Source organism: Ovis aries, chromosome 5 (assembly GCF_016772045.2).
Source record: "Ovis aries strain OAR_USU_Benz2616 breed Rambouillet chromosome 5, ARS-UI_Ramb_v3.0, whole genome shotgun sequence".
Classification (NCBI taxonomy): domain Eukaryota; kingdom Metazoa; phylum Chordata; class Mammalia; order Artiodactyla; family Bovidae; genus Ovis; species Ovis aries.
In genome coordinates this window covers 85,392,440-85,404,702 of record NC_056058.1, presented here as the reverse complement: position 1 = coordinate 85,404,702, position 12,263 = coordinate 85,392,440, and the positions used below count along the sequence as shown (strand labels likewise).

The window sequence follows — 12,263 nt, the reverse complement described above, 5'->3', positions numbered from 1 at the left end:
AAAGAAGTTCCCTAAGATGCTTTTCATGTCACCAAGACCCTATTTCATAAAATTATTGTAATAACCTCCTACTGAATTTGAGTTAGAGAAACTGGAAATACATTGTTTTCCTAATTACAGTGTAGTATATGTGCATGCTTTATTTTAAAATGTTACAAACTTCTCTTAGATTTGCTTTGTTTTTATTTTCTGAAAGACTAATCAGATTTTCATTAGTTTTTCACTTCTTCCAAAAGACACCTTGTAGAGAAATATTGTAGAATCAAAATGAATGTTGTAGTCAGATTTTATTGGAGTTCAGGTCCTGTAAAGATGGTTGTGTTTAACTTCCACAAAGTTATTTGTTGTTTTTCCTGAACTTTTCCTTTTGCAGCAAAGTTCTATTTTCATTAACTACACACTATTTTAAAGTAGAAGATGGTGGTGAAAGATCAGTCTGTGTTACCTTTGGATTTTTTTTCTTTGTGAAAGCAATGGCTGTCTTGATTGTAACAGAAAACTATCTGGAATTCGGACTTGAAACAGGTAATAATTTAATATAAGTTCTTAAAATTAGGTTTATATTCTGAAATGTTCTAAATAACCTTTATTATTCTTAAGGTGTTTTTTTTTAGCTAAGTTTTTCCTAGCTTTTTCCAAAAATGCTCTCCCCTCCTCATTTTTTCCTTAAATAATTGTTTCTAATGCTAATGTTTACTCACATAGATAAAGATGCAGATTTTAATGCAAATTATATGGAATGTATATATATCAAAGGGATGTTTTCAAAGGCTATTTCTCCTAATAACTAAATTTTATTGCATTATGACATACTAATTAGCACATAAAAGAGCTAAGCTTGTCACTTCAGAATTTAAGATACTCTAGCATTTTATTTCCAAAGGAAGATTCTGTATTTTACTCCTATGATAAGAGTAAATTTTCTTCCCCCTACAGGGTTTACAAATTTTTCAGACAGTGCGATGCAGTTTCTTGAAAAGCAAGGTTTAGAATCTCAGTAAGTTTTTTTAAAATTAAGTATTATTCAAGTTAAATTTTTCCATTTTTAGTAAAATAGCACTTACTGTAAGTAGTTCTTTGTTTTTAATCAGTGAAAAGAATTCTTTTTTAAGTAGGACTGTCTCTTTTAGCAATATCCTCATATTTTTTACATTTGTATAAACTTAGTATCTTTTATAGAATTCGGATTTGAATTTGCTCTTATTTAACTTAATTCCTCTTCCATCAGACAGTAAATGAAATTCATGAGTCACATTATTTTTTGCCGAATATGTAGGTAATATTGTTAAAAGTGTTGCTTAAGAGATGTCTGATTAAGTTCATAATTCACTAAAATCCCTTACAGTGGTGGAATAAAGAACTGTCTTTCTGTAGGAGTTTACTTTGTATTACTTGTATTATTGTGATTTATAAAGTAATTAATTAGAAGAAAAGAAAAATTCTAGAAGGTTCACTTCAAAAACTTACCAGCTTTTTAAAAATTTTTAATTTTAGGGGTCCTGTTTCAAAACTTACTTTCAAATTTTTCCTGGCTATTTTCTGTTCACTCATTGGGGCTTTTTTGACATTTCCTGGATTACGGCTGGCTCAAATGCATCTGGATGCCCTGAATTTGGCAACAGAAAAAATTACACAGTAAGCGGAAAATGTACATAAGCACATGCAGATAAATATATGTTTTCCATCTTAATGAAGGTATATTATTGTAATGAAATCATAAATTATTGTATTGAAAATAATAACCATTTGATGTCACACTGCTTCCTCTTTCTACTATAAGCAAGTTTCTTCCATTCTTTTCTAAACTTTAAGTCCTGTATAAGAAAAAAGCACTAATTATTAAATTTCTTTTCTTCCTGTTAAAATGGAAATATTAATATTTATGTTCTTTTGAACTCAGAGTTCAATGTTTATGATATCATAATCTCTACCACTGATCTGAGGATCTATGGGAATTTCTTTAAATTAGAATTTTCAAGTTAAAAGTACTTATTTACATTTCATATAAATGATTTGATTTAACCTAATTTTGTATTTAAAGCATTTTATTTTAAAATGTTTTGAAATTAAATCTGTGCACATAAGAAATGTTTGTTTTCTTTATATTACTGACCTGTTTGTAAGCTTATTTTACTTTGGGATTACTAATACTGTATGGTGTTAAATTACAGTTTGCTATTTTAGTTTTCAAATACAGAGAAATTGTATTTGAATCTCTACATGTAAGTCAGAGCCCACTTACTATATTCTTTGTGATTGTCAGAGATTCTTTTCTTGGTGTAGACACCTTGGCAGAGGAACAGATTTTTATCTTCATCATTTCATATCCAGATCCAAATTTCCAAATCCTCTTTTTGTTTTGCAATAGAAGCCCAAGTTGGGAATATTCCATTTTTATATATGTATATATAGGCATTAAGTTTCTCTGAATAGTCATTTTCCTAACATTTCTGCTCTTTAAAAACCTACGTTTAATGATGCTGATTCTCTGTCTTTTCACGTTCTTCTCTCTCCTACCTCTGTCATTTTCCTTTATTTTAGTTTTGAAAATGTTTCTGTGTTTTTCCTCTCCTCCCTTTTTTCCTGCATATGCTTTGTGTGTGTTTACTTATTCTCACCTCCTAGTACACACTCCTTCATTCCTCTTTTCCGCTCCTTTTACTCAGCATGCTCTTGGCTACATCCTGCTTTTCTCCCACCATCCGTCTCTCTAATGGCTTCTTTTAAAACAAAACCTGGTTCTCCCCCTCCTCTCTACACACACACACTTCAGTCCACTAACCCCAGTGTTATGATTTAAATAAGCTGAAAGGGTGGGTGGAGGGGAGCCCTTCACCAGCTACTGAAACCGCTGTGGGCTGCTCCTTGATACTAGAGTGTTCCCTAGCAACACTGCATACCTAATACTGCTGCTTTCTTCCCCCCCGCACCCGATGGTTTACCCAGGCTCTGGGATGAAAGAATCACTTTATGAAAACATTTAAAGCATTTAGTGGTAGTTTGGGATTGGAGACACTGAGGGTTGGGGGGGTGGGGGGGCACATTTTCTTTTCCTTCTCAGAAAAATATAGCTTTTTCCAATTTTTCCCTTTGGGAATCTGGAGTTTTATTTTCCGTGTATTACAAACGGCCCCTCACACACACACATTGTGTTGTAGCACTCTGCCCGGATACAGGGTGTGGCGAGCTAGTTTTGTAGTGAGGGCAGCAGACTGGCTCAAAGAGCTGCGTTCTCGTCACCCCGGGGCCAGGCAGTAGTACTCGCTTCAGGGCCAGAGTTCCGCCTCTCCCTGGTCAGGTAGGTCTTCATGGTTTCCTGAGCCAGCCGCTTACTCACAGAAATCACTATCACTTGCACTGCACTGGTATTTTAAAGTGTGTGCGTGTGTGTGTGTATTTAAACCCTGCAGTTTAGTCTCTCTTCCTCGCATGGTTTGTAATGAAAACAGTACATGGTAATAGTCTGAAGAACGTCTTTCTGAAACAAGGACAGTCTTTTATCAGTCATCTGTCTCTGTAGGGTACAGACTTGGGGCAACAGTTAAGAATGACGTTGCATCTCACACCTGAAACCTTTTGCTGTATTGGGTATACTGCCTTGTGGGAGTATCGTGAATTTCTCCTGGTTTGTATAGGATAGGGAAATTAATTTCAGATACATTCATAATTCTTCAAGAAGAAATAAAAATGTGAATCATTTATGATTTAACAATTAATTAAAACATTATACATGATCATTACAAATGCAATGGCTTCCACCTGCCATATCCCGTCTGGTATTTTGGACCTTGTAATAGGTCTCTTATTTGTAAGTAATCAGAAGCTGCTTTGTGTCTGCTGGACTGAAAAATATCAGAAGATGACTCTTATCCTGAAAATCCACTGGATTCATTGATTAGAGAATCATTTAAATACCAGTGTATTAAATCAGGGATACAGTAGGAGATTGTTAAAGAACCCTAGAGTGGGAGTGAACAGATTTAGATTTTAGTGCATAATCTCTTTCTCACCTGTAATATTACCATGTGCAAATCATTTAACTTTCCTCAATCTAAATGTTCTCATCTGAAACATTAAAATAATAAGGTGTTTTTATAAGGGCTCAAATTAGTGTTGAGTGATAATGATTAATATAAAATAATGGTGGCAACAATACCTTAATATAGAATACTGAAATTAAAGTTCCTACCTTCATTTTTTAAGTTCCAAGTTTCTGTAGTTTATTAGTGTATTTTGCTTCTGGATTTTTATGTTTATTTCTTACATACTTTCAGAACATTACTTCATATCAACTTCTTGGCACCTCTGTTTATGGTTCTGCTCTGGGTAAAACCCATCACCAAAGACTACATTATGAACCCACCATTGGGTAAAGAAAGTGTCCCTTTGTAAGTATGGGTATTTGGGGGCTAATTTTTATTTTATTATATAATCAAAACTTTTCTGAAATGTTTTTTACTGTGTTCATGTTTTTAATTATAATATTAAGAGTGTATTTTTAAAACATTAATAGAAATGTTTTAAAATATCATAAAATGGAAATTACAGGTCATCATTTAAACTTTTGGTGATCTTCAGTATGATTGTGAATTATTATTACTCTGCACTTATATTATCTTATACGGTTGTAAGTTTTTCTGCTTTTTCACTTGATGTCCAGTTGATATCTGAGATTTTTCTTTTTTTTTTTGATAGCACTTGTTTTTAAGACACTTCGTACATTTCTGTTATTTTTTCTTAATTGTGAAAATTATAAAGGGAAAATTTTATAAATGAAAGTTCATATATTCAGCCCCTTAAGAGTTATTAATATTTTCCGTATTCAGTTTTTTGTTTTATTTTTTGATAAAGTATCTTTTCAAGTAAACCAGAAGCATAACATTTTTACCCCTAAGAACTTCAGTATGCCTCTCTAAAAAATAAAGATATTTTTCTACATGACAGTGTTGTCATACCTATCAAAATTAAAAATAAAGCCTTAACATTATTATCTAATAGCAGGCCTTATTCCCCAATTAGACAACTGTACTTTAACAGGAGAAGAAGAAAATAAACAGTTTATTAAAAGGCATTAGTAACTGTACTTGATATGTTAGCTCATTAGCCTTATGGAACTATTAGAGTAATAAAAAGATTCAGGCAGAGCTGGTTCAAACCCCAGTTCTGATCCTCACTAAAGCTGTCACTTGAGGGAGATTATTTAGCTTCACTGAGCCTCTGTTTCCCCATCTGGAAAATGAAGATAATAGTATCTACCTCACAAGGTTATCATTGGAATTAAATGAAAGAACACATGTAATGCAACTGGCTAGAAGTAAGTGCTTAATAATTGTTCCTTCCACTGCTTTGCCTTATCAAAATTAAAATAGAAAAACTTGACTAGTCATTGATTCCACAGTATGCATTTTACATTATGCATTTCTTTTAGACCCTGGTACAGATTTGTGTTGGAATAAGTATAGAATCAGTGATGACCATGTTTTTTTTTGTTTAACACTTAACCTTATTGAACTAAGAAAGTATACTTTGAAGTCATAACATTTTTTCCCCACATAAGTAAGCTTTAATGGTAATTTCAACTTGACAGGTTCACTCTGAGTATTTAAAAGTTAATCCTAAGGATTGTAGGGTTCTAGACTAAGATAGAGAATCTGCCTGCAGTGCAATGTGGATGACCCAGGTTTGATCCCTGGGTCGGGAAAATCCCTTGGAAAAGGGAATGTCAACCCACTCCAGTATTCTTACTTGGTAAATGATGGAAACAAAATTATAGTCTTATCTGTGCTCCATTTTATTCCTTTTTTATTTGTTAGATAATTACATTAAGTGATTAGACAGCAGTGGTTTTCAATTTTTGTTTAAAATCCAAAGCCCATGTGGTAGATTGAGAAAGAACGGCTGCCCATTAACCCAGGTCCTTTGTCTGTCACATGGAGTAAATGGTTGGTCAAAGGCCTTTATTTGTAGTGAGAGGCAAAAATGGTGAGAACGTAGTTTCCACCCAGAAATGTATTTAAACTCATCCATCCATGTGTTCTGCTTGGGCATCAAGAAATGAAATGCAGGCAGAGTCCATGTGTGCTTATAACCTCTTAAGAAAACCAAAAGAGAACCTGTACAGTGATACCTAGAATGTCTTCTAGAATTTGGAGGAATTTCTTCTGCCTTTTCTTTACCTGCATATTTTGCCCCAGCTCAGACTCTTTCCTGAGATACCCTATCATATCAACTGACCAAATCCTTAGGAAGTTAAGTAAGCAATCTGAATTAGAGGTACTAATTAGGTAACTATTAGTAGAACTGTAAGGAGAAGGCAATGGCACCTCACTCCAGTACTCTTGCCTGGAAAATCCCATGGACGGAGGAGCCTGGTAGGCTGCAGTCAGTCCCTGGGGTCGCTAAGAGTCAGACACGACTGAGCGACTTCACTTTCACTTTTCACTCTCATGCATTGGAGAAGGAAATGACAACCCACTCCAGTGTTCTTGCCTGGAGAATCCCAGGGACTGGGGAGCCTGGTAGGCTACGGTCTATGGGGTTGCACAGAGTCGGACACGACTGAAGTGACTTAGCAGCAGAACTGTTACCTAAATCCTGAACTCCTCGTAAACAGGGCACATATTTTTTGATTCACTGCCTCGTACCATTCCCTTCATTTCTATTACCTGTCATCCTCAAAGTGTATATACTAGCTGTCTTCAGAACTCTACCAGCCAAGCCCCCTGGTTGCACCACACCAGGGAGCACAGTATTGTCTGTAGGCCCTGGAAGGGTTCAAGGCTATGGATGGTCCTAAATCTTTGTGTACTCTCATTCTCACATGACTGATGCTTTAATCTTATTGTTTATTATAATGTAAATGTATTGATAAAAGTTTGCCTTTATGCTTGCTAACCAATGTGCATTTCTCATGGCCTTGTAAAAAGGAAACCAGTAAAGAGCATGCATAATAAAGCCTTTGCTCTATCCCTCTATCACCTCTGTTTCATAAGTAGTTCAACCAAAACTGTATCCTTTCTCATCTTCTCTGCCTTTTCTGTTTCCTGTACTGTTTTTCAACTTTATTTCCACAGGCAGCTTTTTCTGTATTGTAGTTTTAGTCCCTTTCCTAGGTGCTTACACTGGACGGAAGACGGGGATGATAATAGAGCCCATTTTGGGAACAAAGTGTTGGTTTTATATCTCTTCCCACTCATTCTTCTTTATAGCCATCCAGTCTACCCTCATAGTCTTTAAGAATTTGGGGGAGACACTTGTAAGTTCCACATCCTGTCTGGCAGATCACTAGACACATTTCAACAGTCACATGTTTAACTACCTGATAGTACTAGAAATTTAAATAGAGCCAGGCTCGGTATAAGCATTGTCTTCAAATTACAATGTTATCTTTTATCTAAGCAGAAACCATGGTCTTTTATAAATGTTAAACCCCTAAAGGACATCAGAGTTTACCTCTTCTTTCTAAAGTCCTTTAAAGAGCATCTGATTTTATTGTATTATATCAGAATTCTTGATCCCAGTCAGGAATTCAGCAGAGTGAAAGATCCTACTCAGGTGTTTATGTGATCAAACAAAGCTGTAGCCAGAAACAGATGGGTTGTTAACTCAATAGTTCACGGGCAAGCTCCTGGGGTTTCCTTCCTTCTTTCTTGTAGTCTCCAGTTTAAGAACTCCCAACTTCCCTTTTTGCTTAGAGTCATTCCCCTACCCCCACGCTGGGAGGATGGATAGAGAAAGGAATCCCAAGTATTGCTCTACTTTTTTCTTTTAGACTTATCTGGTACTTCTTCCTTTCATGATGCATTTATTTGTTATGCAAATGAAAGTATCCTGTAAGTCTGTGATAGAGTGGGACACTTTCCATGTCTCCAGTTGTAACCAAGTCTAGATTTACTTGTATTAAATATCTTATCCAGTGAACATTAACACATAGAACTAGCATGCTAGCATTTTTTGGTCTTTGAGAGCACCATATCAACTTTTTGATCTGTAGAATGACAGAAGCTACGTTTGATACTCTGCGACTCTGGTTAATAATCGTGCTCTGTGCTTTGCGGTTGGCCATGATGCGTAGTCACCTGCAAGCTTACTTAAACTTAGCCCAGAAATGTGTGGATCAAATGAAGAAAGAAGCAGGGCGAATAAGCACAGTTGAGCTTCAGAAAATGGTAAGTTTTACACTGTTGCCAAAATGAAAAATAGCAAATACTGATGGCGCTAGCAGTAAAGAACCCACCTGCCAGTGCAGGAGACCTAGGTTTGAACCTGGGTCAGGAAGATCCCCTGGAGGAAGGCATGGCAACCCACTCCAGTGTTCTTGCCTGGAGAATCCCATGGACAGAGGAGCCTGGCGGGTTGCAAAGGATCGCATGGGGTTGCAAAGGATCGGACACGACTGAAGTGACTTAGCATGCACATGCACAAAAATAAAAGTGTTTGATTTCCTTCAGTAGTAGTTTCATTCCATGATATTCTTATTATGAACAGATAGAATAATCTTAAACTGACAGATGTCAGAGACATTGATCTGATTTTGGTGTTAGGTGAAGAAAGGGTCTCAGTTCCCCTTCCTGCCTTAAGTACTTTTAAGTATCAGACAGTTTGGGTTACAAAGCTGTGGTATATCTACGTTTGCTAAATGGGACTCCCCTAACTGATCTGAAAGACATCACAGTATATTGTATAGCTTTTGTGACTTAAAGAATAGGAAATACTAGTTTTAGTGACTAAATGTATTCCTTTTAACGTTAATCCAAGTACTTGAACATGGAACATAAATTTTAACTTAATGGAGAGCCCAGAGAAGGAACGTGCTAGGAATCCATCCACCGATGTAATGAACTAGACCCACAAGCTGATCAAGTCTTTTTAAAGAAACATGGTGTCAGATCCTCTTTTGTTTTTTACTCTGGAATTTCATCTTGACTCTGTCAAGATTCAAATAACTTTTTATGTTTTACCTTTCATGTATTTTCATACTTTGAATTTTACTTCAGTCTAATGTAAATAGGGATTAATATTTTTATTTATGAGGGGGTTATGTTCCTCTATGACTTTTATTGTTATTTACTTTGATATTTTAGGTGTCTTCAGAAATTTTAGCATTTTGTTTTATATTTGAAATAAGTGAATATATGCCATTTGAATTTCACTGATTTTGTTTTCTCTAATTTGTATTAATCACTTAACAATTTTTAAGGGATTTAATGCTTTTTTCACATTTTAAAGAATCTTCAAACTGAGCCTTTCTGAAGTCAGTCTGGGGGTGTTTATAATGAAGTACAAATTTATTTCCAGTTAGCTTTCTTCCCATGGAAGGATTATTTATCTTTTAAGCGATTCAGTTTGATGATTCAAAAGTTTGATACAAAAGTTTAACTCATTCATAACATGTCAGCTGTGTTAGAAACTTAAAAATGTTGTTCCAGGTCGCTCGAGTCTTTTATTACCTTTGTGTCATTGCGCTGCAGTATGTGGCTCCTCTGGTCATGCTGCTTCACACAACCCTGCTTTTGAAAACTCTAGGTAGGCATATCCTGGCAGCTGGGAAGCTCATTGCTCTACTTTCTACCTGTAATTCATAATGTTTTCTGTTACCTACAAAGAAATATGCCTCTTAAAATTGATTCTGTCTTTAGAAGTTTTACGAGGAAACATGGGAACCTTTAAGCTCTAGAAGTTGATTCATTGATTTATCTTCTTGATTTTGAAAATCAAAATCAAGATTATAAAGATTTTGAAAATCTTTATAATGTTAAAAGAATTGTTTGCTAAAGGTTAATTCTGAGTAACTTGAGTAAGCACTTTTTAGTCTTAATATTTTGTATTTTAGAATTGTGTTAGTGTATAATGTTTAAATTATTATGAGGTACTTTTAAATTTATGAATTGGATCTTTTGGTGGGTTCTACTTCAGATAACTTAACTTGGATAGAGTAAGATTTCTCAGTTGCAGAACAAAGTTCTTCTATAAGTCTATTCACTAAACAATCAAGCCCCTCTGTGGTGTTACTCAAGAATTATCTATTACCGAGTTGAGTATTTCTTTGCTTAGATCTGGCAGTCTGCCAGTGTAGGGGTTTTAGAAGCCCAAGAGAATTGAAAGCATTGTTGCGTGGACTTACAGATACTGTAGAGCTGATGACAGATGTAAATACTCTTTCAGGAATCTATGGAAAAGAGTGGCTCATTGGTGAATTATATGACTCATATCCTATCAACTAGGAAAGTGTATGATGAAAAAATTTCTGGAAGCTATTAATAGTCTCTCACATTGGGATCATAGATAGTTTCTGAGAAAGAAATTACTCTGATATTCTAGAGGTAGAAAAGATTCTAAGAAGTTACAGACTCTGTTCTGTCGCTCCAGTAGAGGTAGTTGATTCATGCATTATACAGGGAAGAGAATGTTTTTGTTATTTTACCAGATTTTAATGCAGTTAATTAAAAATAAATTAGTTTTTGGCTTTTATGTGTAGTTCTACTGAGAAGGTTAGATTATAGTCTGGTCAAGTTAAGTGAATTTTCCCTAAATATGTAGAAAGCTTATTATTTTACTTTATTTTCAACATAAAATAATTTGTTGTGCCACTAAACTTCTTGTTCTTAATTTGAAATATAAGTTAAGGAATTTTTTTTTTTTTAATAAGAAGCTTTGGAATTACTTACTCTTCACATTTTATTTGCATCTTTAATTCTCTAGGTAATCATTCCTGGGGGATTTATCCAGAATCTATGTCTGCCTTGCCGGTGGATAATAGTCTACCCTCCAGTTCTGTTCACTCTGAATTACCATCTGCTGATGGGAAGATGAAGGTAACTGTTACACAAATAACAGTGGCACTGAGCAGCTTAAAAAACATTTTCACTCCTCTGCTTTTTCGAGGACTGCTGTCTTTTCTGACCTGGTGGATTGCTGCTTGTCTCTTTTCTACAAGCCTTTTTGGGCTTTTCTATCACCAGTATCTCACTGTGGCATGAACCTCAGTTAACAAAAATGGATATCAAAGTCACGCTTTGAATTCAAATATCGTACCCTTGAAGGGCCAACTAAAACCAGAAGAAAGCAAATACAAAGGAAAGAAACCATATCAGAATATCTTGTTTTAAATACTTCCTCTGTATTCTCAGGGTGGATTAATGATATTAATATTTTAAATTATAGAATAGGTTGTTAACTGCTATACTATGGTGTTGAAATTTTAACTCCTCGCATTAAGGGATGTGAGAGGGCTATCTGCAGGTGTAATACTTCCGATGACCTTGGTTTACAGAAACCTCCATCAATCTTTGAAACTTCTCATATGACTCCAGTTATTGATTGGTTCTGTTAATGGTATTAAGGTACTGTTGATATTCATAATAGCTGCCTATAGAACAATCTTCAAACTGAGCCATGCTTTAGGGGAGGAGAGGGAGTTAAAGTCACTTCTGTTGGTAATATACCAGTCACTCTTCAAACAGCAACAATGGCAAAATCCAACAGAAAGGAAGAAATAGCTACTGTATATTACAGTAAAGAAAGCTGCATAGAAATTTTAAATTAAATGGAGATGTACATGCTTAATATTTACAAGTACTGCTGCTTGAGAGTAGCGAGAGTATTGCTTTAAAATCCATTCTGTCCAACTTGAGGGATCTTTTAAATGATTGGCTACATGAACATTTGCAGTCTTGCCATTAGGTTTGGACCTCCCATATTTTATTTTATTCTATGATCCTAAGTATAGTTCTTTTTAATAGTCCAAAAGTATTTATCAATGTTGATCAGACTTTTAAAAAATTACTTTGTAATCCTGCTGACTACCTGTATGTATTGTACATATATATATTATATATTAAATATATAATATATTGAGATTATAAAAGATGAAAATATTGGATTCTTATAATATTTTAAGTTGCTGAATGTATGTCAAAATGTGATTGAATGAGATGCGTTTGTATCTAGAAATTTTCTTTCTTCCTGGAATGAGATTAAAATACATTTTGAAAATTCATCCGAGTAAGCAGTTTATTTATGTTGCCTGTGTGTGAGAGTCTAGAGAAGGAAGTGGTCTTGCCTGGAGAACGTCCATAAGGTCGCAGAGTCGGACACGACTGAAGCAACTTAGCACACACACATGTGTGAGAGTACTTCCAATTTTATAAATACTTAGGCGATTGCTCCCCAACTAAAATTCTTTTTCTACCATTAAAAAAAAAAATTAGAACCTTTCCCACTCTAGACAAATCTGGTGTCATTTAAGCCTATGTTATATAGGA

At 34.9% G+C, this 12,263-nt stretch overlaps 1 protein-coding gene across 10 annotated transcripts in view; it reads left to right on the top strand.

The window, feature by feature from the left end:
- The window catches only part of TMEM161B (transmembrane protein 161B), a 72,610-nt gene extending 60,612 nt beyond the window's left edge, over window positions 1-11,998 (top strand). For 9 of the 10 annotated variants that reach the window (XM_004009075.3, XM_042250736.2, XM_042250735.2 and 6 more), the window contains 7 exons: window positions 374-525; window positions 937-997; window positions 1,495-1,635; window positions 4,275-4,388; window positions 7,994-8,168; window positions 9,429-9,525; window positions 10,702-11,998. In XM_004009075.3, the coding sequence (XP_004009124.1) occupies window positions 374-525; window positions 937-997; window positions 1,495-1,635; window positions 4,275-4,388; window positions 7,994-8,168; window positions 9,429-9,525; window positions 10,702-10,979 (1,018 nt within the window). In that variant the 3' untranslated portion in view covers window positions 10,980-11,998. The remainder of the gene's footprint in view (window positions 1-373; window positions 526-936; window positions 998-1,494; window positions 1,636-4,274; window positions 4,389-7,993; window positions 8,169-9,428; window positions 9,526-10,701) is intronic. The other variant, XM_060416613.1, reaches the window with a different exon arrangement.
- Window positions 11,999-12,263: the final 265 nt, after the last annotated feature.